Below are 25,257 nucleotides of genomic sequence, written 5' to 3' on the forward strand. Positions count from 1 at the left end.
ATGACTTCCATGAATCGGCTAAACTTTATTCTAGAGTATAGGGAATATATAGGATTGGGGTGCCTGGGGACAAACCCTAATTTGCATTAAGCGGCACACTCCCTATCATAAGGCTTTGTATGTTGCAGCTGGGTCTGTAACAGAGCTCCTAATACAAGTCTTGATTACCATATGTGCAGCATGGGAAAGGCGTCTAGCAGGGAACTGTGCCAAGCAAGGGTCATGCTAAAGACAGCTCAGACAATCAGGCTTAGAGACCACTTTCAGATAATGTCAGTCTTCCTGGCTCAGGGACATTCTCCAGATAAGGGCAGGGACAGAGCAGGAAGTCTCCCTGGGGGGTAGCATGTGTGTGGGGGGCCTCATGTTACTAAGCTCTGGAGAAAGCTGCCAGGCCATGATAGACTGCACCCTCTGACCAGGAAGGCCTTCCAACAACTACCATTCTAGTTTACTTCTTGTCTGGTATTCTCTTTAAGAGTTTGTAGCAGCACATGCCTGTAATCTCAGTACGTGGGAGATCACAACAGGAGGACTAAGGCAAATTTGAGGCCATCCTGGGCCACATAAAAGACATTATTTCAAAAACAAACAAACAAACAAACCCTAAGGGTTAGGGTTGTAGTTTAAGGGTAGAAGGCAACTCCTTGGCCTTTTCTCATCAAAAGTTACAAACTTAGGCTGGGACAGTGGTGACGCACGTCTTTAACTCCAGCACTCATGAGACAGAGGCAGGTGGATCACTGTGAGTTTGAGGGCAGCATGGTCTACAAAGGGAGTTCCAGGACAGCCAAGGCTACACAGAGAAACCCTGTCTTGGGGAGAAAAAAAGAAGTTAACATATTCAATTCATATTTGAAATTTCGCAGATACTGTGGACTTGATTCAACAGTAATGCTATTTCTTTGGTAGCCACACAGTTGTAAAATAGTTCCCAAAAAAAGCAAGTGTTTTAAGAAACAGAAATACCTGGGTGCTGGAGAGATGGCTCAGAGGTTAAGAGCACTAACTGCTCTTCCAGAGGTCCTGAGTTCAATTCCCAGCAACCACGTGATGGCTCACAACCATCTATAATGAGATCTGGTACCCTCTTTGGGCATGCAGGCATACATGCAGGCAGAACACTGTATATATAACAAATAAATAAATCTTAAAAAAAAGAAAAAGAAACAGAAGTACCATTCCTGATTTGGCACAAAGTAATAAAGTGCTCAGTTAAGATTAAGAAATCATCTCCCACAGGGTTATTGTCAAAAGCATAAAATCTCTCTCTTTAAAACAGTAGCTTTAAGATTTATGGTGTTAACGCATTGAAATTTTATTTAATTGTAAGTTTACATTTTCTTCTCACAGTAATTAAAAAAACTACATAAGTTTTTATTTTTACAGCTCAGCCACAAACACACACACCACATACTTGATCCCCTCACTGGCTGTCTGTGTGCCATGACGCACTGTGACAAAAATCATACCGTAAAATAGGGCAAGAGCTAACAAGAAATCAAAATAGCTTCCCCAAAAGGAAGGGATAGGGAAATCAATAAATTAAAAACCATAGCTTTCATTTATAAAAAAATAGTTGAATAATCTTTTTATAAATCTTTCATGCTTACAAAAGCAAAAATTACATTTAAAATAGTTATTTTTAACAGATTCATTTGTACAATGTGGTTATGGTCAGAAAAACAACTCAATGTTTTAATAGTCTACATTTTCTTTGCATCAGATTCCACATAAATTTTTACAAATTTACAATTTAAAGTGAGAATTAACTTCCAATAAAGTCAAACTAGTTAGTTAGTACCTGAATATTAAGCTTTGTCCCACTTGATACATTGTACCAAAATGTTAAATACAACTCAATGACAGGTACTAACAACAATACTTGGCAGCATGGTGACCGCCCACGACTTTTCCATTGCAGCTTAAAATATGCTTTGGTCAGTAAATTAACAGAAACCAAGTAATACAACCGAAAGAGTTGTTTCCTGGCCTTAAGTAAACGTTAAATACATTAATAAGGCAAGGAAAATATGATCAAACATACAAAGAAATTTCTATTTTTCAACTATTTGACACTTTAAGTTAAAATTAAACAATATTTTATACTCCTATACAATGATTATCATAGCTTTCTCAGTAAAACTAAAAACTACAATTACCTTCTAAAATGTCCAGTAATGTTGGCATTAATTGTTCCTTTTGCACTTCCATGAAGATGGTCCTTCATCCTGTAACTTTTTAAATTTTGGACCAAGAAAGAACCACCAACTAAATCCAATGAAAACACAGATAATGGATTCCACATAATAACCATCCAGAGCCGTCACACACGAGCCTCCAAGTTTTTTGCAGAGCTATAAAAATAAAAGTATAACAGTGTAACAAATACGCTATAACTTTTTCTTTCTTTCTTTCTTTTTTTTGTTTTGCTTTATAGAGACAAGGTCTAAGACAGCTTAGTTTCAAACTATGTACACCTAAGGATAACCTGAACTTCTGAATCTCTTCCTTACAACTCTCTAGTGCTGGGATTATAGACATATATCGCTAAGTTTGGTTTTATGTGTAAAATGCAGAACTTGGCACGAGGCAAGCAATATACCAACTGAGCTATATCTTGGACCCATATTCTGTGATTTCATTATGGAAGTATTCAATAATTAATGTTTCTACTTTGTAACTAAGGAGAATAATCATATACATTTTTAAGAAAAGACTTCATTCAATGTTTCACTTATTTCAAATGGTAAGCTATACTGATGTCTGTTTATTGTGATTCTTTGGTTTTAGAGAAGATTAGGCTTATGTGGAAAACAGACTGGCCTCAAATTCACAATTCTCCTGCTGCAGGCTCCCAAGTGCCAGAATGATAAGCATATGTCATGGTGTCTGGCTATGTTCATTAAGTTTATTTCATTTCTTCAACCCTATTAACAGGAATAAAAACAACTTTGAGCACTTACTGCAAATAATACTGATTTTCAAAATGGAATTTTCATATTTAAAAATGTGGAGAAATTTCCAATGAATTTATTCTAAAAGTAGACAAAATTAATTCGGTTTGAGACAAACAGGGTCTCATGATGTAGTCCCCGCTGGTCTAGAACTCCTTATGTAGACCAGGCTGGTCTGGAGCTCATGGAGACCTGCCTACCTCTGCCTCACCACGCCTGGCCCACAAGGAATATTACTTTGAAGTAATTTACCACCGAAACACTCACCATTCGGCTTTAGCTACAGCAGCAGTGTATGAAGGGCCAGTAGTGCCCGTTCTCAGCACTGTGAAAGGCAGTTCAGCAACCTCAGAATGGGAGAGACGGCTCTCTTGCTGAGAAGGACCTTTAGCTGAGCTGGTCTTACTGATACAGATTTGTACTCTTACTTATGATAGAGCTAAAATATGTACATTTCCATACTAAAAGCTATAGGGATATATGATTTTAGACACAGTGAACACATCTCAAAACTTGTTCATTGTTATCTGAAACTAAAACACACTTACTTCGATGGCATCGGGTGTTCGACAATTCTGGTTTGATGCTCCTACACACTCCTTCACTGTGAGAGGATCTACGAGCCAGAGAGCTACTGTAGACGGCCAGTTTCCTCCGAGGTTGGACACAGTATTTAAAAGGGTCATGTATGTTCCTCCAATAAGAGGGTCACTGACCTTGGCATTGAAAGCCATTATCGACACATACATGCTGTACAGCGTGACCTGTGAGAAGAAGGGAACATTGGAATGGTGGAAGGAGGTTTTCTTCTTTTTTTCCTTTTCTGCTTTTGTTTTTTGTGTGGAGGGTATTTGGGAATGAGTATGGGGCACCAAGCAAGAAGCATAAACTATGGAGCCCAGTTTTTTGACGTCTATGGTCAGACTTACAAACCATGTCTTAAATTAGGAACATTGAAATCATAAAACGCAAAATTAATTTTTCATAATTTTTACTGAATTCAATTCAACAAACATACTACAAGAACATGATGGTATAAAGATGAATTTAAAAACGCTACTATTCCCTTGAATAGATTATATACTGGAGAAACAGGAAATGAAGAATTAAGATAAAACATACTGGAAGTGCACACACTGTGCTCCTAGGCCAAAGATAAAGACTTGTTCCACCATAAACAGTCAGAGACTGAAGGGAGGGACAGGTCAGGTGGTAGTGAGCCACACAAAGTTCCTGTGTGTACTGCACCCACATACATCCCAGATGCGTACATACAGTTCTACATCTACAGTAGAGAAGTGGACAGCAAAACATGGACATGTAGTATGCTCCAAAAATAGGGATAAATTATATTGACGAATACCATCTTGAAATTTATAAGACAATCTAGAAAGAAAAAAACCTTAGGAGATAAAAACTGAGAGACAGGAATATAGACATACATCTTTAGTCCTAGTACTTAGGAAGATTTCAAGTGTAAGGCCAGTTCAGACAAACAGTGTCTCAAACATAACCAGAAAGGGGCAAAAATTAATTAACCCTTCATTAGAAAGATAGAAACTATTTCCAAGACAGTACTCCTCTGAGCAGTGCTCCGTGTTTATAAACAATGGAATTCCCAAGGGAATACAGAGGCGGTGGAGGCAGCTCAGTGGTGGAGCAAAGCCACATTAGACTGAAGACCTTGCATTCCGTGACAGCGAGGAGGTGCCTTTCATGGTAAGCTTCCTGACATCCTTCATACATAAATTCCGGAAATGACAAAGATTTTGGCTTGACTGACTCAGTCACATTCAACACTCAGGACAGCTGCTGGCACACAGCACAAGCTCACTTGACACATCAGAAATGGTGACACTGATGCCACACATCATAGATCATACATCATTCCTCCTAAGAGGCCTTGAATCTCTTTCTCCCTGAAGGCCTGTGTGGTTGTCTAAGCGTCTCTGACTACGCTTTGAGAAGTTCTCCAAGAAACACAGCCTTTGGGATATAATGACATAGTTAGTCCATACACTTTGTTCCCTAGGTGGACAGAGAGCCACTGACTGAACCAAATGCTTCCTTTTAATGTCTATTATGTGCCGGGCACGAACTTTGTTAAAACAGAAGTAAGTATTTCACATACTGGCCCCAATGCCTTTACAAGCTTATGGTGGGTTAGATATGATCCACTATGGGATTCATTATTGACTGACTGATGGATTGTTTGTTTGTTTGTGAGACACAGTACCATGTAGCCCAGGTTAGGCCCCAATACACTATGTTGCCAAGACTGCCCTTGATCTTCAGATCTTCCTGCCCCCACCTCTAAAATGCTGGCATTACAGGTGTGGAATTACCACACCTGGATCCTAAATTATTTAATTGTACAGAAAAAAAAAACAAAACAAAACGAAAAACTATTGAGAATATTAAGGTTTCAGTCAAAAATCAAGAAGTTAGTATATATCTTACTTTCAAAACATTAGACTAGGTTTTACTAAGAAATTCAGTGACTCTTTAATCTACATCGGCGATAATTACAGCTGAATATCCAACCTTAGTGCTGGGCCTCTGCCACCTCCTAAGTCACTTCTACTCAGAACCAAACCCTCACTCGGAAAGAGCGACTCCAGTGAGGCTAAAGCAGAGGAGAGCGCACGTCCTCTGGGGGGCCGGCACACAGAACACACACAGGCAGTTTATCACACTGCCGAACACTCAGAGTAAATCTGTTAATCCAAAATCTAAGTCTAAGATGACTTCAATCTGTCTCGCCAGCTTAAGAACAGACAACAGAAATTAAAGAACGAATCCAAAACTGAGCCAGGCAGAGCATTTGGAAGACTGAGATGACCAGGAAAATCAATGGGAGTTCCAGTTTCAGACCAGTGTGAGCTACATAGTAAGTTTAAACCTAGGCCTGGTTATCTGGGAAGACCCTGTCTCAAAAATAAACACAAACACCTTCCCCTACACGTAAGAATAAACCAAGGTATACTTACTAAGAGTAAACTTAGCACTGAAATATAATAAATTCTTGATAAATGAACAATTTAAAGAAAAATGAATGGATAAACTCCTTTTTCATGACTAACGCTCATTAAGTTAAAAGACTTCAATTCACCACCAAATTACTTCATTGTCAGATTCACATGGAAACCTTCAACTTCATTAAAGTAGCTGTGAAAATTTTTCCTCAGGGTCTGAAAGATGACGCAATACATAAGAAACTTCCTCTATAACTATGGGGACTTGAGTTCACATGCGCACCCGTGAATGAGTGAGTGCCTGGAACTCATTCCAGCTTGTGGAGCAGAACAGGCAGATCACCAGCCAGCTTAGGCAAAAGGGCAAGTTTCCGGTTTAGTGAGAAACCCCGTTGTAAGACATTACAGAAAGTGATAGAGTAAGACACCTAACATCCTGCTCTGGCCTTTACATGTGTGTCCAAGGGTCCACATACTTCCATAATCCTGTGCCTATAACACACACACACACACACACACACACACACACACACACACACACACACACACACACACACACACACACTTCCCTCTCAGCTTACCTGATGTAAGGCATAACTCAGCAGCACTATAATATAGTAGTAGATGGGGAATCCTCCTTGATGCTCTACTTTAGGAGTCCACCAAACAAGCAGGGCATATTCTAATCCAAGTAATAATCTACAAAAAAAAAGAAAAGAAACACCGAGATGACACCCATTTTACGTTAAAGAATAACCTGTATTAAAAATAGCTAGAGCCAGGCATGGAGGCACATGTTTTTAATCTCAGACTCAGGAGAAAGAGGCAAATGGATCCCTGAGTTTGAGGTCAGCCTGGTCTACACTGTAAGTCCCAGAACAGCCAGGGCGACATAGTGAGACACTGCTTCAAAATAACAGTAACAAAACAAAAACACTGCCTGTCCCCCAACAACAAAAGGACATGCTAGCATCTGAAAAGAGAAAAGTCACCTAAAAGACACTGACATCAAGGCTGCATCATGCCTCCCCCAGTCCCACCCATACGCTCTCCCCCAAGGTGCACGCACAATCCTGAACACAACCTTTGTTATTTGGCAGGCTCTGTCATTACCTGTAGGGCATGGCTTTGTAAAATATGTTCAGTGGCTGGGGCCCTGCAGTGTACTTGCTGATGATCAGTGGCAGGATTATCTGCAGAGGGACCATCGGAACGGCCAGTAAGGCCAGGTGCTCTTTAGGCACTCCCTCTTCGACCAGTTTCAGGCCTGTCACGGCATCTGCTGCTGAAAAGCCAATCTGCAACATACAAACAGAAGTGGTTTAGCTCCTGACACATGTGGTGCCTGTGTCGAAACACACATAGTGCTACACAACCTTCAGTCGCATCACTGACCCGTCAGTCACAAGTACAGAGTTGTCAAGTTATAGAAGGTATACTTTGCACTATGGTTTACCACTATTATGTGGTGAAAACAATGGAAAATGCAATATTGGTAGAACTGTAGATAGTTTTAATTACAACGAAATTTCCACTTTGAAAAAGTTCAACCAAGGCCTTTCATCCTAGCCTTTAGGAGGCAGCAGCACCAGGCAGACTGCTGTGAGTTCTAAGCCATCCTGGTCTGTATGAAGAGTTTCAGGCTAGCTGGGGCTACACAGTGAGACTGTCTCAAAAAGTAAAAACCAGTTGGTTGAAGTGGCACGACTTTAAACCTAAAACTCACGAAGCAAAGGCAGGCATTTCTCTGAGAATTCGAGCCAGCCTGGTCTACACAGAGAGCTCCAGGACAGCCAGGGCAATGCAGACAGCCTCCTCTCAAAAATCAAACAAACCAAAACAAAAAACAAACACCTGCTCAATCTTTTATAAGTTTAAAATTCTACTTACTGCTTTGTGTATCATAAATTTAAAAGAAAAGTTTCTGGTTAACTATATATAAATTTGATTCAAATGAAGAAGCACTGCCACATTATTTTTTGACAATTTTTCATAAATTAAAATAAAAATTTCCAAGTGCATCTAACATTTCAAAATCAATTCTAAGAAAACAGTATACTGGAAAGGTTGAATAAAATATGGAAAAAGAGCCTGGCATGGTGGCACAGGCCTTTAGTACCAGCACTTGGGAGGCAGAGGCAGGTAGTTCAAGGCCAGCCTCCTCTACAGAGTCAGTTCCAGGACAGTCAGGGTTACAAAAAGAAACTCTGTTTTAGTGAGGGGAAAAGGGGGGTGGGGTGGAAAAAGAAAACATATACTTAATTAGATTAATTCTTACAGACATCAATAAATAGTAAGGATGATAAAAGCAGCAGGCAAAGTTTGAAATAAGACAGCTATATAGTCTCAGGGATCTCCTTATAAGTTGGTTTAGTTACAAAAGGAAAAACTAACTTCGAAGTCTCCACAAAGTCATTAAAGTTACAAAACAACAGGGATTAGAGCATGATACGGATCCCATGTAATTCCCCGAAGACACAGAAACATTACTTCTGTGAGGTTCCTACTAACCTATGGATAACCTGAACCTAACATTACCTAACTGAAACACAAACAGAAGGTCATTCTATAGAAATCTGGTCTTTCTTTTTATTTTTTGGTGGGGTTTTGGTTTATTTGGTCTTTTTGTTTTGTTTTCTTTTGAAACAGAGTCTCTCTTGTAGCACAGACTGACTTGGAGTTCACTATGTAACTCAGAACGGCCTCATAGCCATGGAACTTAGAGTAACTCTCCTGCCTCAAACTCCTGAAGACTGAGGTTAGACATGAGAGCCACCATGCCTCACTCTAAACAGTTCTATATTATTTAGTCAGGCGACAGTGATGCACACCTTTAATCCCAGCACTCGGGAGGCAGAACCAGGTGGATCTCTGTGAGTTCAAGGCCAGCCTGGTCTACAGAGCAAGATCCAGGCCAAGCACCAAAACTACACATAGAAGCCCTATCTCAAAAAACCAAAATAAATAAACAAATGAATAAATAAATAAAACAGTTCTGCATTCTTAAAAATAATAGTAATTTTGGGGGCTGGAGAGGCGCCTCAGCGGTTAAGAACACTGACTGTTCTTCCAGGGGACCTGGGTACAATTCCCAGCACCCACATGGCAGCTCACAACTGCCTGTAACTCCAGTTCCAAAAGACCAGACACCCATGGCAAAATATCAATGTACATAAAATAAAAATAAATAACTCTTAAAAAATCTCTAAAAAAAAAAAAGAAGTAATAATAATTTCAAAGTTGTAGTCAAACTTTACCCTACAGCATGCTGAAGTAGATCCTGAATTGGATCACGGTCAGGAAACATGGACTGAGAAAGACTGTTACCTGATCAACTGGGAAAACTAAGAGATAAGCTATGGTTCATTTGGTGGTTTGAATGGAAATAACCCCTATAGGTTGATAAGAAGTGGCACTATTAGGGGGTGTGGCCTTGTAGGAGTGGGTGTGGCTTTGCTGGAAGAGGTGTGTCACTGGGGTTGGGCTTTGAGGTTCCAGATGCTCAAGCCAGGCCCAGTGTGTCACCATCTCTTCCTCCTGCCTGTGGATCTAAGTGCAGAACTCTCAGTTCCTTCTCCAGCCTCATGTCTGCCTGCGTGCCACCAGGCTTTCTACCATGATGATAATGGACTAAACCTCTAACCCTTTAAAAGTTAACCCCAGTTAAACGCTTTCCTTTATAAGAGTTGCTGTGGTCACAGTGTCTCTTCATAGCAATAAATTCTAACTAAGACAGGTAGGTTACTATATCAACTTAAAAGGTTTTAACTATTCACTAGACTATACCGAATCTGATTTGTGTTTTGAAATGGTTCTATGTAGCCAAGGACCTCAACTATAAAGCTGAAGATGATCCTGAACTCTTTCTGATCTCTGTACTGGGATTACAAGTGTTCTCCCACACCCAACTGTGAGCTACGATTTTTCTTAAGGATGTTTTGTTCTCAGGAAATATACATTTAAGTTATTTAGGGGAGCTTGTGATATGCACAAGTTACTCTGAACACACACACACACACACACACACACACACATACACACACACACACACACACACACACACACACACACACACACACACACACGGGGTGGAGAGATGGCTCAGCTATTAAAAGTGCTTACTGTCTTCCAAAGAACCCAAGTTCAGTTCCCAGCATCCATATTGGGCAGTTCATAACTGCCTGTAGCCATCAGCTCTAGGGGATCTGATATCCTCTTTCTAGTCTCTGTGGTACCCACATGCACATATACACAAATACATTTAAGTAAAAATAAAAATAAATGTTAAGGAAAGAACAAGTCATCTGGGCATAGTGGCACATGTCTTTAATCCTAGCACTTGGGAAGTAAAGGCTGAGAATTCAAGGACAACCTGGTCTACATAGCAAGTTCCAGGATAACCAGGGCTACATAGTGAGACCCTATCTCAACAAGCCACTCCCCAACAAAAAGGAAGTCAGAAGTGATGAGACACACCTATAATCCCAGCACTAGTGAAGTGAAGGTGGAGGCAGAAAGTCAAGAGTTCAATGCCAGTCTTAGCTACAAGACATACAAAAAAATAAAAAGAACAACAAAATCATAATATAGAACAACAAACCTACAGATCAAAGTAGAGCAGAGTTAAATGTTATCAATTAAAGAATCTCAAAAAAGAGTTATTTAGATTTTACTGCTAGTAAAGTTTCAGAAAGAAGACAATTATATCACATGAATTGAGTTTGAGGCCAGTGTAGGATATATGAGACCCTGTGTCAATAAAAATTTAAAGATCAGAGCTGGAGAGATGGCTCGATGGTTCAGAGCACTGGCTACTCTTCCAGAGGACCTGGGTGCAATTCCCAGCACCCACATGTGGTTCATAACCACCATCTCCAGTTCCAAGGCATCTGATGCCCTCTTCTGACCTCCAGTCACTAGGCACACATGTGGTGCACAGACATACATTCAGGCAAAACACCAATACACATAAAAGAAAAAAAAAAAACACAAAAAAAGGTCAATGATTAAGTTAACTGTAATAAGTGCATAATTTTCATTTGCATTATATTCACTCTGTATGACAGATATATAAAGTAACTAAACATATCCTCTTAAAAGGTTTATTAAGATAGGAATATTTGTAATACATATATCTAACAAAACAATATGCCCAGTGTGTGTAACACACACACACACACACACACACACACACACACACACACACACACACACACACACACTTTTTATAATTTAAAGATAAACACAATTTTGGATAGTCAAATAGCCAATAACAACATGAAAGATGCTCTACTTCCTTAACCCTCTAGCAAATACAAATTATAAACATAACAAGGTGCCACTACATACTCAATAGAATTACAAAAATTAAATTGTATGTTTTCAAGGATGTGAAACAATCTACTCACACTGTTGGAAGTAGGAAGCTGAAACCGGGGACAGAAAGGGAAAACTAACAGGACATGGAAAGGGAAAGAATCCCCTTACCCCAGAGTCTGTTGAGAGTGCAGCCCAGCTGGGCATAGCGTTGTAAGCCTTCAATCCAGGGGAGGCAGAGGAAGGTGAGTTTGAGGCCATTTGGTCTACACAGGGAGTTCTACCTCAGCCAGAACTACATAGTGAGATCCTGCCAGAAAAACAAAACAAAACAAAAGAAAAAGAAAAAAACCAAAACACTCGGCACAAGAACTGACCCAGACGCCTTCCCGAGGGCTGGCTCTCAGAGTATCAGACAGTGCCATGCAAACTGCCAAGGGAGAGGGGCAATTGTCCTACCCCACTGTAAAGCCTATGAACCACAGCAGTAACTGGACTGGCAAGATATCTTCAACAGTGCAATAGCGTTGCAGCCTGCCGACAGTCAGATGGGTAGCTGGGTAGAGGCGTGCGGTTTGAAGAGACAAAGAAGAAGACAGAAAAGAGTCGAGAGGCCTGCCGGTCAATGCCGGACGGTCCTGAGTTTATTTCACAGCCAGCTTATATACAGTCTTGAAGGACAGAGGTAGAACAATGCACAGCACAGGCATTCAACCGTTATCTATCCCGTCCTTGAGTCAAGGAGCAGGCTGTTTCCTCTTGTATCTCGATGTACCTCTAGCTGGCGTCAGCAGCGTGTGTCTAGATAGATAGTATGTTCCTTCCTATGGGCTAATCAGGACTTTCTCACAGCCCTGGAGCAAGCAAGCTTGAACTCTACTGACTCAGATTCAAACTGGGAAACTTAGTCAGTTGTGGCTCCCATACAATAGCGGCACTCTTATTTAGCAGGTAATAAGCAGCTATCTCATTGGACTTAAGGCTCACTCAACAGTAGGAAATACACACCTGGGACTGTAAACCTAGCCAACTATCTATGAATGGAGAGACCACGGAACTAAAACCTGAGAGGAAAACCTACTACTGCCATTTTCCTAAGTCAATATAATTTCTAACTATATTCTGAATATGGCTCCTCATACCTACAGATAAGTGTAGTTCTCACCCCTCATCAACTAAGTTTCTCTTTGCAACAGACCGAGACTAAGAGAGAGATCCACAACTAGTCAAAATGCAGAGAACAACCCCAACTGATGCATCTTACTTACGAGTAAGGCTCAGGGTAAACTGAGGGCGAGGAGGGGGAAAGAACCTAAGATTCAAAATAACAGCATCTGCTGTGAAAGAGTTCGATGTATGACAGGGAAACTGTCAAAAATATAGTTGCCTAGGGGCTGGAGAGATGGCTCAGTGGTTAAGAGCACTGACTGCTCTTCCAGAGGACCCAGGTTCAGTTCCCAGCACCTACATGGCAGCTCACAACTGTAACTCCAGTTCCAGGGAACCCGACACCCATGGCAAAACACCAATGCACATAAAATGAAAATAAAACAGGAAAAAATACAGTTGCCTAAATAAGATTAGCATAATAACAACACAAGTTAACACGACAGCACAGACACGGGGAATCCCACAAGGCCCCACTCCTAGATGAAGAGCTACAGGTAGTCAACGGCTGCTGAGAGGGAGAATTAGTTTCCTCCCAGGACAACTTCCCACACAGGTTGTCCAATCCTAAGTGCTCAGCCCTGGACACACGTACACGGAAGTAAAGCTAAATGGACTCAGTAGATTATATACACATGTGTGCATATATATATATACCTGTTACAATCATAAAGAAGGTGTCATGAAGTCAGGCAGTGGTGGCACAAACCTTTCATCCCGACACTTGGGAGGCAGAGGAAGGATGATCTCTGTGAGTTCGAGACCAGCCTGGTCTACTACAGAGTGAGATCCAGGACAGTCAGGGCTAGACGACACAGTGGAACCCTGTTTTGAAAGGAAGAAGGAAGAAGGAAGAAAAGGAGAAAGCAGGAGAAGATGACGATGAAGAAATCATGAATTTGGAAGTGGGAACTTGGGAAGCTTTGAAGGAGCTGGGTTAGGAGTAATGCAGATTCAGACTCACTTTTAAAGTTCTCAAAAGAAAATATTAATTAAGAGGGAAAAAAAGAATCGCTATGCAATTAACACAATTAACAATACTTGCTGTGAAGACTCCCTACACAGAGCAAATACTCCTTTTATGCAATGATTTTGAAATAAGAATGTCAAGATACAATGAACCATGCATAACGACTAATCTCTAATACCGTCCAGCACAGCCCCACTCCTTTCCTAGATATTCCTGGGAATCTCACAAGACTACTGACTTTTGTTTATTGTAAAACATCTTGACCCCCACCGCAAACCTTGGGACTAGGTTGTTACCTTATCAGCTTTACTTCTCTCCACTGCATCTCAGGTATCACGCTATGATCTCATTTCTGTTCCTTTACAACCTTCCAGATGTAGCTTCAGAAGCAAAATCATATATGGCTATTATAGAGACCCTTGAGAAGCCTATGTCCCCATATGAGCATGTATTCTCATTTCCCTAAGCACCTCCCATTTTTCAACTCTGTTTTATATTGACTTACCCTGAAAAAAACAAAAACAAAAAAATTTTTTTTCCAGCTTCACCTGAATCAACAGGTCTCTGGAAAGAAACTCCTCAGGCTGCTACAGGTAGAAGCAGAGAGGTGTCTCTCTGGCCCTACCTCACTATCCTAACAGAGCCACTATTTAAAAAAAAAAAAAAAAAAAAACAACTGCCTAGAAGTATATACTGTGTAATTCCTATAACCTGGTGATTTAACTCATCAATATTTACCTATCAGTAATAAGAATAAATGTTCACACACACACACACACACAAAAAAAAAAACATCCACATGAATATTTACAGAAGCACTATTCCCAATAAACCACAACCACCTAAACATGTCTTAAAAAAAAAAAATATATATATATATATATATATATATATATATATATATACTGGCATATTCATAAAATGGGATTTAGGGTAATGAGATGAACAAACTCGCTATAAATAAAACATAAGTTAGACGTGATGCACATCATAGTCCTAACACGTGGGAGATGGAGGCAGGGAGCTGAAACATTCAACACTGAGCTTGGAAGAAGGCTAAGCTGCTAAGAGCCCCTAATTGCTCTTCCAGAGGACAAGGGCTCAGTCCCAGCACCCACATGGCAGGCAGCTCACAATCATCTGTAACTCTAGTTCCAGAGGATCCAATGCACTCTTCTGGCCACCACAGGCACTGCATACATGCGGTACAGACATACATGCAAGCCAAACACCCATATACATAAAATAAAAATAAATAAATCTTTTAAAAACCATTCAACATCAACATCAGCTACATACTAAGTTTGAAGCTAGCCCCTAGGCACATGATATTGTCTCATTAAAAAATCCATAGCAAATTTACATATTATGACTATTAATGTAGGTATTAAAACATAATTAAAATACTGAATGATACAGGAATATGTCTGGAATAAGACAAAAAGAACTATAAAATTATATATAATATGATTCAATTCTACTTTTAAACTGTTGTGTAAACACATACATCAAGTATGTATATATACAGTTACATGCACACATATAACAGAGAAAAGGAGCTTAAAAAAGAATAAGCCAGCACTCCAAAGGCAGAGAGAGGCAGGAAGATCTCTGTGAGTTCAAGGCCAGCCTGGTCTACATATTGAGTTATAGGCAGGCAAGGGTTGTAGAGTGAGACCCTATCTCAAAAACAATAGAAAACAAAGGAATGTGCCCAAAAAATGTTCATTTCTAAATGACGTGACTGAATACAATGTTATCTTCCCTGAACCTTTCTTCTAACTACTTCTCCATCATCATTAAAGAGGAGTAACTCATTATTAAAATGAAAGAAATAAAGCTACAGCATTTACTCTAGGCCTCTTATAAGACCGCTGTAGTGTATGCATGTAGATGAATTTTAAAAAATACTGTAAGTTTAGACTTTGGGAACATGCTACATCCTATTATAACAAAATATACTTGCTTACCTTGCTTCTATCATAATATCTTCAAAAGTTTTAGAGCTACAGAACTGAGACTTGTTTTGTTTTTTGAGACGGGGTCTTACACTATAACCCAGATGTTCCTGCCCCAACTTCCGCTGTACTGAAACTAAAGGCATTAGCCACAACATCTGGCTAAGCAGAGACTTTTGGGGTGAGTGGGTGTGGGGGAGGTTTAAGAAGAGAGTTTCTTTGTGTAGCCTTGGCTGTCCTGGAACTTGCTCTGTAGACCAGGCTGCCCTTGAACTCAGAGATCTCCCTGCCTCTGCCTCCTGAGTGCTGGAATTAAAGGCTTACGCCGCCGCCGCCGCCGCCACCACCCCCTGGCTAAGCAAAGATATCTTAATGAAAAATATAAATTATCAGTAATCCCAATTGTTTCACGGTAATTTCCTTTCAGTATTTTAAAAAATAATTCAATGGATTTTTAAATATTCATACACGCTGGGCGGTGGTGGCGCACGCCTTTAATCCCAGCACTTGGGAGGCAGAGCCAGGCGGATCTCTGTGAGTTCGAGGCCAGCCTGGGCTACCAAGTGAGTTCCAGGAAAGGCGCAAAGCTACACAGAGAAACCCTGTCTCGAAAAACCAAAAAAAAAAAAAAAAAAATATTCATACACTTCCTTATCTTTGTAAGCCACATTCTCAGTAAATGACTTTACTACCCCAATATTAAGGGCATGTTCCTTACAATAGTAGAAAGCTCTGTCACTTCAAGGTGTACATCTCATTCCAACCATTACTATTGTTAACAGTATCTACATATGGACATAACTTCAAGATCCCAAGACGTATAGCTTACTTAGAAGTGATATTTGATAACATCACTTAAAAATATATTTAATAGGCAGGAAATATTGCTTTTCATTGTTAAATCCTATGGTATTAGAAGGGGACTTATGGGAAGTCATTGAAAGTATTCCATCATAATGATAAATTTGTTTAAAAATCTCTTACCTTTGAAGTTAGAATCAGAAGGCAAAATGTCAGAACTGCTGGCATTTTTACAATTTCAAACAGCAGCTTGTAAGTATCTGTGATCCCTTGTGTTTCTTCTTTTACTATTGACACTTCCTTGTTTTCTTTTTTCAGAAGAGCTACTAATGTCGTTGTTATTAAAAACACAGTTCCCCAGAAAAAAAGAAAATCTGAAATTAAGAATGTTTTAGTCTATAATTAATTTTTGAAATGTAACTTCATTGAAACTAAATAAAATACAACTTTCCTTAACCTAAAAAAAATAAACTTTTATGCTATAAATTTTGTTTGAGACACAGAAGATGAATAAAAAAAGTCCTGACTCTTTAAACATATAGACACAAAATTGACTGATACTTACCTTGGGGGGGGGGTACAGATGTAATTAAAATGTTTTAGGTAGGGGAAGGAAGTGATTTTCAGACCACATAAGGTTCATTAGTTATACTTAGAGACCCAAACATTCCCTGTGCTAAACTATGACAGTCTAGGTGACCAAGAATGTGCGACTGAACCAAGCACGGCGGCGCACACCTGTACTCCCAGCACTCGGGAGGCTGACAAGAGTGTCTGAGGCTAACTGGGGCTACAAAGTTAATCCAAGGCCAGCCAGAGATACAGAGCCAGGGGTGCTGGAACATCCCTGTAATCCCAGCCCTTGGGAGGCAGAGCCAGAAGGACCAACAGTTAAGGCCATCCTTCACTAGACAGTGAGTTCGAAGCCACTATGTGTAGCCCTGTTTTTAAATAAAAAAAACTAAACTCTCCATCCCAAACCAACCACATGATTATTTGCTTTAGATCCCCTGCCCCCTGAGTGTGAGTGTGTGGGGGTGTGTGTAATACATATGTGTCAGAATGCAGATGCAAGTTCATGTAGAAATCAAGGGACCCTGGGGAGGCCACTTCCACTGTGGGTTCTAGGAATTGAACTTGGATGGTCAGGTGTGCATGGCAAGTACCCACTGAACTCTTTGCCAGCTCACATTTAATAGTTTTTATTTCTAAACTTTTTACCAGGGTTAATCTCTTTGAGATGAACCTCTCTGCAGTATCTGTAGATGATAAATGAAGACATGATGTGCTGTCTGTACTGTTTCATGGAAAGAGATTTAACAAATGTGTAGGGGGGGGGAGAGTAATGACCTAGAAGAATCTTCCTAAGAGCCAGAAGGAACAGCAATAATAGAGCACATACCACATGATATAAATGTACAAAGCATTTTTACACAAGCCCCTGTGTAATGCACATTATATAATAAACTGCCAAATGCTGTTTGAGCTCACTAAGAAACTGGCTTTGGAGCTACCCCTCGATTCAGACCCAAGCACATCTGTCTCAAAGTGTTCCCAGTACTCACACCTAGTGGCCTGTAACTCCAGCTCCAGTGTGCCTCTGGCCTCTATGGATACTTGTATTCACATGTATATACTCACCCACCCCCACATACACAATTAAAAATAATAAAAATTAATCTTTTATAAAGATTTATTTATTATGTATATAATATTCTTTTTGCATATATTTCTGCAGGCCAGAAGAGGGAGCCAGATCTCATTACAGATGGTTGTGAGCCACCATATGGGTGCTGGGAACTGAACTCAGGACCTCTGGAAGGACAGTCAGTGCTCTTAACCTCTGAGCCATCTCTCCAGCCCAAAAAAAATGAATCTTAAAATGAGATGAATGATGATTTGTTTAGAGAGTTTCACTTACAGCAGTATTTTCATTAAGAAAGCTTTTATTGGTGGTTTATAAGGGCTGCCAACAGAAATTCCAATTAAAAGGTTGGTTTTTTTTGTTTGTTTGTTTGTTTTGGTAAGAAACTTGTCTTGGGAAAAAAAACCACAAAAACAAATGAACAAAAAAAGAATTAAATAAAAGTATAGATCCTTCAGTTATATATTAGGTTTAGATCTTCATTTCTCAAGAAAAAATAATTTTGCTTAGTACATCTTAATGATTTTAATGAAAAAAATTATCATCTAGAATTTAAATTTCTTAATGCCAATGCCAACAGAAGGATGTTATATGCACAGGTAAGTCTATTTCTGATTTCCCTGTGTTTTGGGAGAAAAATAACAGCATGAACCATAGGAAGTAGTCACAATGGGACACTCAGAGCCAGAATTCAGTCTCTGAACCTCACATGTACAGAAGAGTGAAAAGCCAAGAGCTCAGAAATAAAGGCTTAATCCCTGCTTCAGCATAACCATTAAACACACTGCCCATGCCTGTTGGTTATTAACATCACTTCCAGAGTACAGTGTACCAATCTCTGTGAAAGTACACATCAGCTCTCCAGCATGATGCATATTAATGCACAACCAAGATGACAAAGCTCATGTCCAACCTTCACACACATGAGCTTTGACTAAATATTCTGAGTGCCTACAAGAACTTGCCTAATGCACCCATGAATGCAGATATTAAGAGCATGTAGCAATTTACCATTGATGAATAAAAATGTAAAGAGTGGCAAGGCAGTGGTGGCATATGCGTTTCATTCTAGCACTCAGGAGGCAGAGGCAGGTGCATCTATGAGTTCTAGGCCAGCCTGGACTAAAGAGGAAGTTCCAGTGCTATGCGGAGAAAGCCTGTCTCAGAAAAAAAAAAAAAGAAAGAAAAAAATGTATACACATACACACCATATAAATGCTGGCACACTGATATCCATTATAAGCTCAGGAGAAAAGCAGTATAGCTCATTTGAAGCTCAAAGTTAGGGACCTGGCAAGATGGTCCAAGCAGTAATAGTACTTGCTGCACAAGCCTTACCACTTGAGTTCAATCTCTGGAACCCACATAAAGGTTACTGTCCATAAAGCTGTCCTCTGACTTCCACAGATACATATACATAAGTGTGTATATATACATACACACATAAATAAAGAAACAATATTATCAATCTTAAAATTTTTTAGAAGATGCCGGGCGGTGGTGGCGCACGCCTTTAATCCCAGCACTCGGGAGGCAGAGCCAGGCGGATCTCTGTGAGTTCGAGGCCAGCCTGGTCTCCAAAGCGAGTTCCAGGAAAGGCGCAAAGCTACACAGAGAAACCCTGTCTCAAAAAACAAAAAAAAAAAAAAAAAAATTTAGAAGAATTCATCTTATATATCCTAATATATAGTGTCATTGTGGAGTTCATGGTGTATTTTTATAGTGGCTGGTACTTTATGGTATAGATAGTCTCCAACATCAATCTTAGGGACAAATAGCTTAGTAAGAAATATTGGGTTGGGGATTTAGCTCAGTGGTAGAGCGCTTGCTTAGCAAGCGCAAGGCCCTGGGTTTGGTCCTCAGCTCCGACAAAAAACAAAAAACAAAACAACAACAACAAAAAATCAAACAAACAAACAAACAATAATGACTGGAGTGGCAGGCGGATCTTTGTGAGTTCGAGGCCAGCCTGGTCTACGGATCGAGATCCAGGAAAGGCACAAAGCAACACAGAGAAACCCTGTCTCGAAAAAACCAAAAAAAAAAAAAAAAAGAAAGAAAGAAATATTGTGACCAAGCACAGTAGCACATACCTTTAATCTCAATATGAGGGAGGCAGAGGAAGAGGCAGGTGGATTTTTCTGGATTTGAAGCCAGCCTGGTCTACACAGCTACTTCCAAACGAGCCAGGACTGTCTAAGACTCTGTTTCAAAAACCAAAACCAAAACAGCACATCAGATTCAAATAGTCCTTTATAATTTATACTATTCTGTGAAACAAATAGACTATGAAACTATTAAAGTAACTAAAATGAGAAACAGCAAGAGTACCAAGTGCTGGCAAGCACAGAGAGAAAATGGGTTATTCATTGGGGGCTAGTACAGAAATAAAATGGCACGGACAGTACCAGTGTGGTGTGCACTTGAGAGGCTAGCGGAGGAGAGGGGGCGTCTCTGGTCTAACAATTATAAAGATCAAAAGCAAGCCCAGCTCACAGCTAACACTTATAATCCTAGCATTTTTAAGGCTGAGGCAGGAGGACTACTACAAGTTCAAATTCAGCCAGGGTTATGTAATGACTCTAGGATAGCCAGAGAGTTGGGCTAGAGTGAGGTGCTGTCTGTCCTCCCATTAAAAAAAAATAAATAAATAAAAATAAATAAATAAATAAAAAAGCAGACTGAGGCTAAGAGAGACATGATAATAACAGAAAGGAATCTTGAGGTCAGTCATGATTGTCATGTTAGTTACAAAAAGCTACATATACATGGAGTAAAATTGCATGGAAACACATACACATTCACATATACACCCTCTCCCACATGGTTAACTAGTGAAATCTGTTATAGGTTATATCCACACCACTTTCTTAGTGTGGTATTTAGTTATTCATGTGCATGTATGTGTATGTGGGTGGTGGTGGTCGGAGGACTACTTGTGAGAGATAGTTTTCTTTCTCTACCACGTGGGTCACAGGGATTGAAACTCAGGTCATCAGGCTTGGCAGCAGGCACCCCAGACAGAGTCATCTTGTTCGTCTTAATATTTTAACATAGAGAACACTTTAATATTATACTAGTCCCTAGTAGTACAAAAAACCCTTACCATTCCCCAAGGGTCACCTAACTTCTCCCCACACAAATGAATGAAGGGTAATATTCTGTTTATTATTGCTCTTACGATTGTGTACATGCACGTGCACAGGCACACATGTCACAGAGTACATGTGAAGGTCAGAGGGCAACTTTTGGGAGTTGGTTCTCTCCTCCCACTGTGGGTTCCAGGAATCAAAATCAGCCTCAAGAGAGAAACTTCCTTTTTATTAACGCCTTATATACCTTTCCGTGCCCTGCCACCTTCCTTCCTTCCTAGTGTTGGAATTAAAGGCGTTGCCACCATGCCTGGCTGTTCCCAATGTGGCCTTGAACTCTCAGAGATCAGGATGGCTCTCTGTCTCCCGAATGCTAGGATTAAAGGTGTGTGCTGCCTGACCTCTAAGTTTAATATAGTGGTTGGCTTTGTCCTCTGATCCCAGGCAAGCTTTATTGGGGTGCACAATATATCACCACATCTAAGCTCTAAGTACGTGTCTCTAGTCCTTTGACAGCAGTTTCCTCATCATAAACATGAAGAAACAAATGCATCATCTTTTTGCCCTTCTGGATTTCTCATCCCTTGCTGCTTAAAGAGTCTCTCTTTGTTCAGGTTCTTGGGAAACAAAGGGTTTAAGAAGAGAAAAGGCCTACTTCTGAGATCAGGACTGTCCTGAAGCTATGAAAGAGCCACTCCGTAGGACCAAGGTTTTGTTTCCTGGAGATTTTATCTCATCTCATCATTCCTGCTCTCAATATGCTGCCTAGATTACCGCTTTCTAAATGTCCAAACTGTTCTTTCTCGGTATATTCCTTCTGCAGTGCCTGTAATTAATCAGAGAATTTTTTAAAAAATGAAAGGTTTGTTTTCTTCCATGTATATTAGTGTTTTTCTGTATGTGTGTAAGTGCACTTTGTGTTCTGGTATCCATGAAGGCCAGAAAGTATTGTATGCCCTGAAACTGGAGTTACAGAGGGTTGTAAGTCACCACGTGGGTGCTAAGAACCAAACTCAGGACCCCTGCAAGAGTATCAAGAACTCTTAACCGGAGTCATCTCTCAAGCCCTTGGCTGTTTGGTTTGTTTTTACGTTACAGATTCTAATACGCAGAGTTTCTAGACAGTATGCTTATCTCCTCTTTATTTACCTAGGCAATGGTATTGCCTTCATATGATTTCATGTTCTTTAAATTCCTCAAAACCACTAGCTAGTTAAACTGCGCATGGTGGTGCATAATTTAAGTATGTGGATCCTGAGAAGTATGGAGGTTTGATACCAGTTTAGCCTCCTTTCAGAAACTAAGGACTAGACAAAGGTCAATAGTAGAACCCTAGCACTGAGAGAGAAAACTCCCACTGGTTAATGAGGTTGGGACTTAGCACAGTGGAAAACAGTTTGCCTTTTATGCAGGAGAACTGGGTTCATTTCCCAGCACCAGGGACACACAAACAGAAACAGAATCCAGAGAATATAGTTTCATTATTACCAAGTTACAGAAACCTCAAAATTAGTAATATGACATACGTTAGCATTAAAATTAAAAACTCTTTAGCTGGAGAGATGGCTCAGAGGTTAAGAGCACCGACTGCTCTTCCAGAGGTCCTGAGTTCAATTCCCAGCACCCACATGATGGCCCACAACCATCTGTAATGAGATCTGGCACCCTCTTCTGTGTACATAATAAATAAATAAATGTAAAAAAAAAAAGAAAATTCTAAAAAAAAAAAACCAAAAAACAAAAAACTCTTTAACACACCTTTAATCCCAGCACTTGGAAGGCAGAGGCAGGCAGATCTCTGTGAGTTCAAGGCCAGCATGGTCTACAAAGCGAGTTCCAGGAAAGGCGCAGAGAAACCTTGTCTTGAAAAAAAAAAAAAAAATTTAAACAAAATCAAAAGTCCACTACAGATAGAAAAGTTAAATTTTAAAGTAAGCTATTTTAGAATCTTCTGGAGAACAAAGTTCACATTCCAGTTACTCAAAGAGCTATTCAGAAAACCAGCATCAGCCTAAGTAAGGATCCAACCAGGAATAATATCAACTGTTATCTCTACCACAGTCTACCAATGGCTGGCTATTCTGGGCCTCTCCAATGTTCATCTCTACTGTTCCCAGTTGGCAGGTATTCTTTTATTTGCAGGAGGCCCTTAGAATCCTGTCACTTAGCCAACGTCAGAAAGCTTATATTAACCACCCGAGCCATTCAACAGATTGCTAGATAAGGACTATTCGTGAAACAATAAAGGTGGGAAAAGATGAGAAAGCAAGAGACTAGAAATCTCAATCCACCAAATCACGAAAGAGAAATATGCACCATGTTTAAAATGTGAGTATTTTTAAAATGTGCACTTGTGCATCAAGCAAATGCCCATGGATCTTTAACTCGGGGTTCTGTTGTCTTACCAGTTGTTTTCCCCCTTCACTGAAGAGTACTGATCAATATGACTGTGCTAATGTCAGGGACTGGCCTTTAGTGATACTTGAAAGAAGCACATTTTAACAAAAACAGAAAACATACTTAAGTCATCTACCATATAGATTCCTGGTAAATTTAAGGAAGCCAGATCTAGTGGCACATGCTTGTGATCTCAGCACTCAGGAGGCTGAAGCTGGACCGAGTTTGAGGTTGGCTATGCAGACCCTTAAAAAAAAATCCAGTAAACAGAATTCAGAAATAATTCAAACCCATATGGACAAATGTCACCTGGTTTCTCTCCTACAAAGAATCTAAAAGGAAAAAAAAGTGTATGTGAACTATTTGAAGGAAGAGGGCTAGGAGGGAGAAGAACAAGGGTGTGTTATGGAAGAGAGCATGAGCAAAGTACGTGTGTGTGTGTGTGTGTGTGTGTGTATGAAAATCTCATAATGAAAGCCAATATTGTGTGTATTAATTTCAGAGAAATGAAATAAAATATTTTGTGCATCATTAAAAAAATTAAATGCAAGCAAAAGAGAGATCCCATCAAAAGTTTGTCAAAAGCATTCACAAGCATAAAATAAACTAACAGTATAATAGTTTAAGTATAGTACCTGAAAGGGTAACGATTCCTCTGGGTTGAGGCTGAAACCGCAAATATTTGTTACAAAAATCAGCAGATTCAAGAGCCAAAAACAAAACATTGCCCAAAAAATAGCCTGCTGTTTGGCCCACAGAATTGCACGTGGAAGCATAGCCCACATTTTCCCGGGATAACATAGTTAACGCCCAACCATCCACAGCGATGTCCTGTGTGGCGGCCAGGAATTCAAACAAAAAGAATGTCACAGTGAGAGCAACCACATCAGGTGTTCTGCCATCAGTATTTCCGAGCATATGGTCCACCTGAGTGGATAAATATATCATGAAGATTCCTAGTATATACTGAGTAGGGACAAGCCAGGACTTGCGACGACCGAAGTTCTTAAAGTAGACAGCGTCCACCAAGGGCGCCCAGAGCAACTTAAGGCTGAAAGGCCAGAAGACAAAACTGAAGAAAGCCTGGTCTGTATAGCTAACATTTTTGCTCTGCAAAATGAGTGGGATGCTCCCCGCCAGCCCCAAGGGGATGCCCTGAAGCACGTAAAGAAAGAGCAGTAACAAAATGCTACTTAGTTCGGCTCTGTAGCTCCGCGGGGCTTTTGGGATGTCACCAGGGCCGGCATCTCCAAGAAGAGCTTCTCGGTCCCCCTCCCCGCCCACCAAGTCCGAGTGACTCTCATCCCAGCCGCCCGGCGGCAGCGGGCCACTCTTCATATCCAGAGCGTGGCTGAACATGCCTGGCCGCCGCTGCCGACTGCTGTCCTTGTGGGAGATGGTCGGTGACATATCAGAGACGACGCAGAGCCCGGTCTGTGGTGGCCTGAGGCTGGCGTTTTTGGATCAGTCTAGTCCCAGGTCCAAGGCAACCGCTCTGGACCAGGGTCTCGGAGGCTCACCGCCAGGAGGGCGGACGCGGGGAGACTAGTTGTTCTGCAGCACGGAGCCAGATCCCCGGCCGGTGACCCAGGCAAAGCCTGGGTCGCTGCCCGGAGGAGCAACTTCAGGGAGCTGGCAGGAGCACTCCCGGCGGGCGCGCCGGGTTCGAGGCTGGCGGAGCGGGCCGTGGCGCTGCGACGGTGGCGGGTCGCAAGTGCGGCGGGACCCGAGAGCCCGCCTGCCTACCCGCTGCCAGGAGGTCTCCGCGGCCACGGCAGCCGGCACCCGGCTCAGCCCGCACAGAGGCACAGGATGACTTCCTGCCTCGCGCTTCGGGAAGTGGTTCCCTTCCCAAATAAGTCCCCTGCCCGCCTCCAGGCCGCGGCAACCAATCAGGACAAGCTCCGGTGGCTGGGTCGGCAAACAACGTTTGCTAGGAACCATTAATTCCCTCGTTCCTGACGCCCAGGGAGGAATAA

General features: G+C 40.9%; 1 protein-coding gene across 2 annotated transcripts; it reads right to left on the reverse strand.

The window, feature by feature from the left end:
* Window positions 1-1,293: 1,293 nt before the first annotated feature.
* Window positions 1,294-25,235, reverse strand: Slc33a1 (solute carrier family 33 member 1). 2 transcript variants are annotated; one of them, XM_006972617.4, is made up of 6 exons: window positions 23,914-25,235; window positions 16,328-16,518; window positions 7,046-7,230; window positions 6,514-6,631; window positions 3,506-3,721; window positions 1,294-2,357 (listed from the first exon to the last, which is right to left on the reverse strand). In XM_006972617.4, exons 1-6 carry the CDS (start codon window positions 24,686-24,688, stop codon window positions 2,190-2,192), a joined length of 1,653 nt encoding a protein of 550 aa, XP_006972679.1. In that variant the 5' UTR covers window positions 24,689-25,235; the 3' UTR covers window positions 1,294-2,189. The 2 variants fall into 2 exon arrangements, with proteins under 2 accessions (XP_006972679.1, XP_042135042.2); XM_042279108.2 differs by lacking the exon at window positions 16,328-16,518 and having other exon boundaries at window positions 23,914-24,202.
* Window positions 25,236-25,257: the final 22 nt, after the last annotated feature.

The sequence above is a fragment of the Peromyscus maniculatus genome, chromosome 6, assembly GCF_049852395.1.
Source record: "Peromyscus maniculatus bairdii isolate BWxNUB_F1_BW_parent chromosome 6, HU_Pman_BW_mat_3.1, whole genome shotgun sequence".
NCBI classification, from domain to species: Eukaryota; Metazoa; Chordata; class Mammalia; order Rodentia; family Cricetidae; genus Peromyscus; species Peromyscus maniculatus.

Excerpts from the sequence above, each read along its gene's own strand:
- Slc33a1 (XM_006972617.4), bottom strand. The coding sequence starts at position 24,688 with ATGTCACCGACCATCTCCCACAAGGACAGCAGTCGGCAGCGGCGGCCA. Across the intron at positions 3,722-6,513 it reads TGAGTTATGCCTTACATCAG|GTCACGCTGTACAGCATGTA; the intron begins GTAAGCTGAGAG and ends TTCTTCTCACAG. Across the intron at positions 2,358-3,505 it reads GAACACCCGATGCCATCGAA|CTCTGCAAAAAACTTGGAGG; the intron begins GTAAGTGTGTTT and ends TTATTTTTATAG.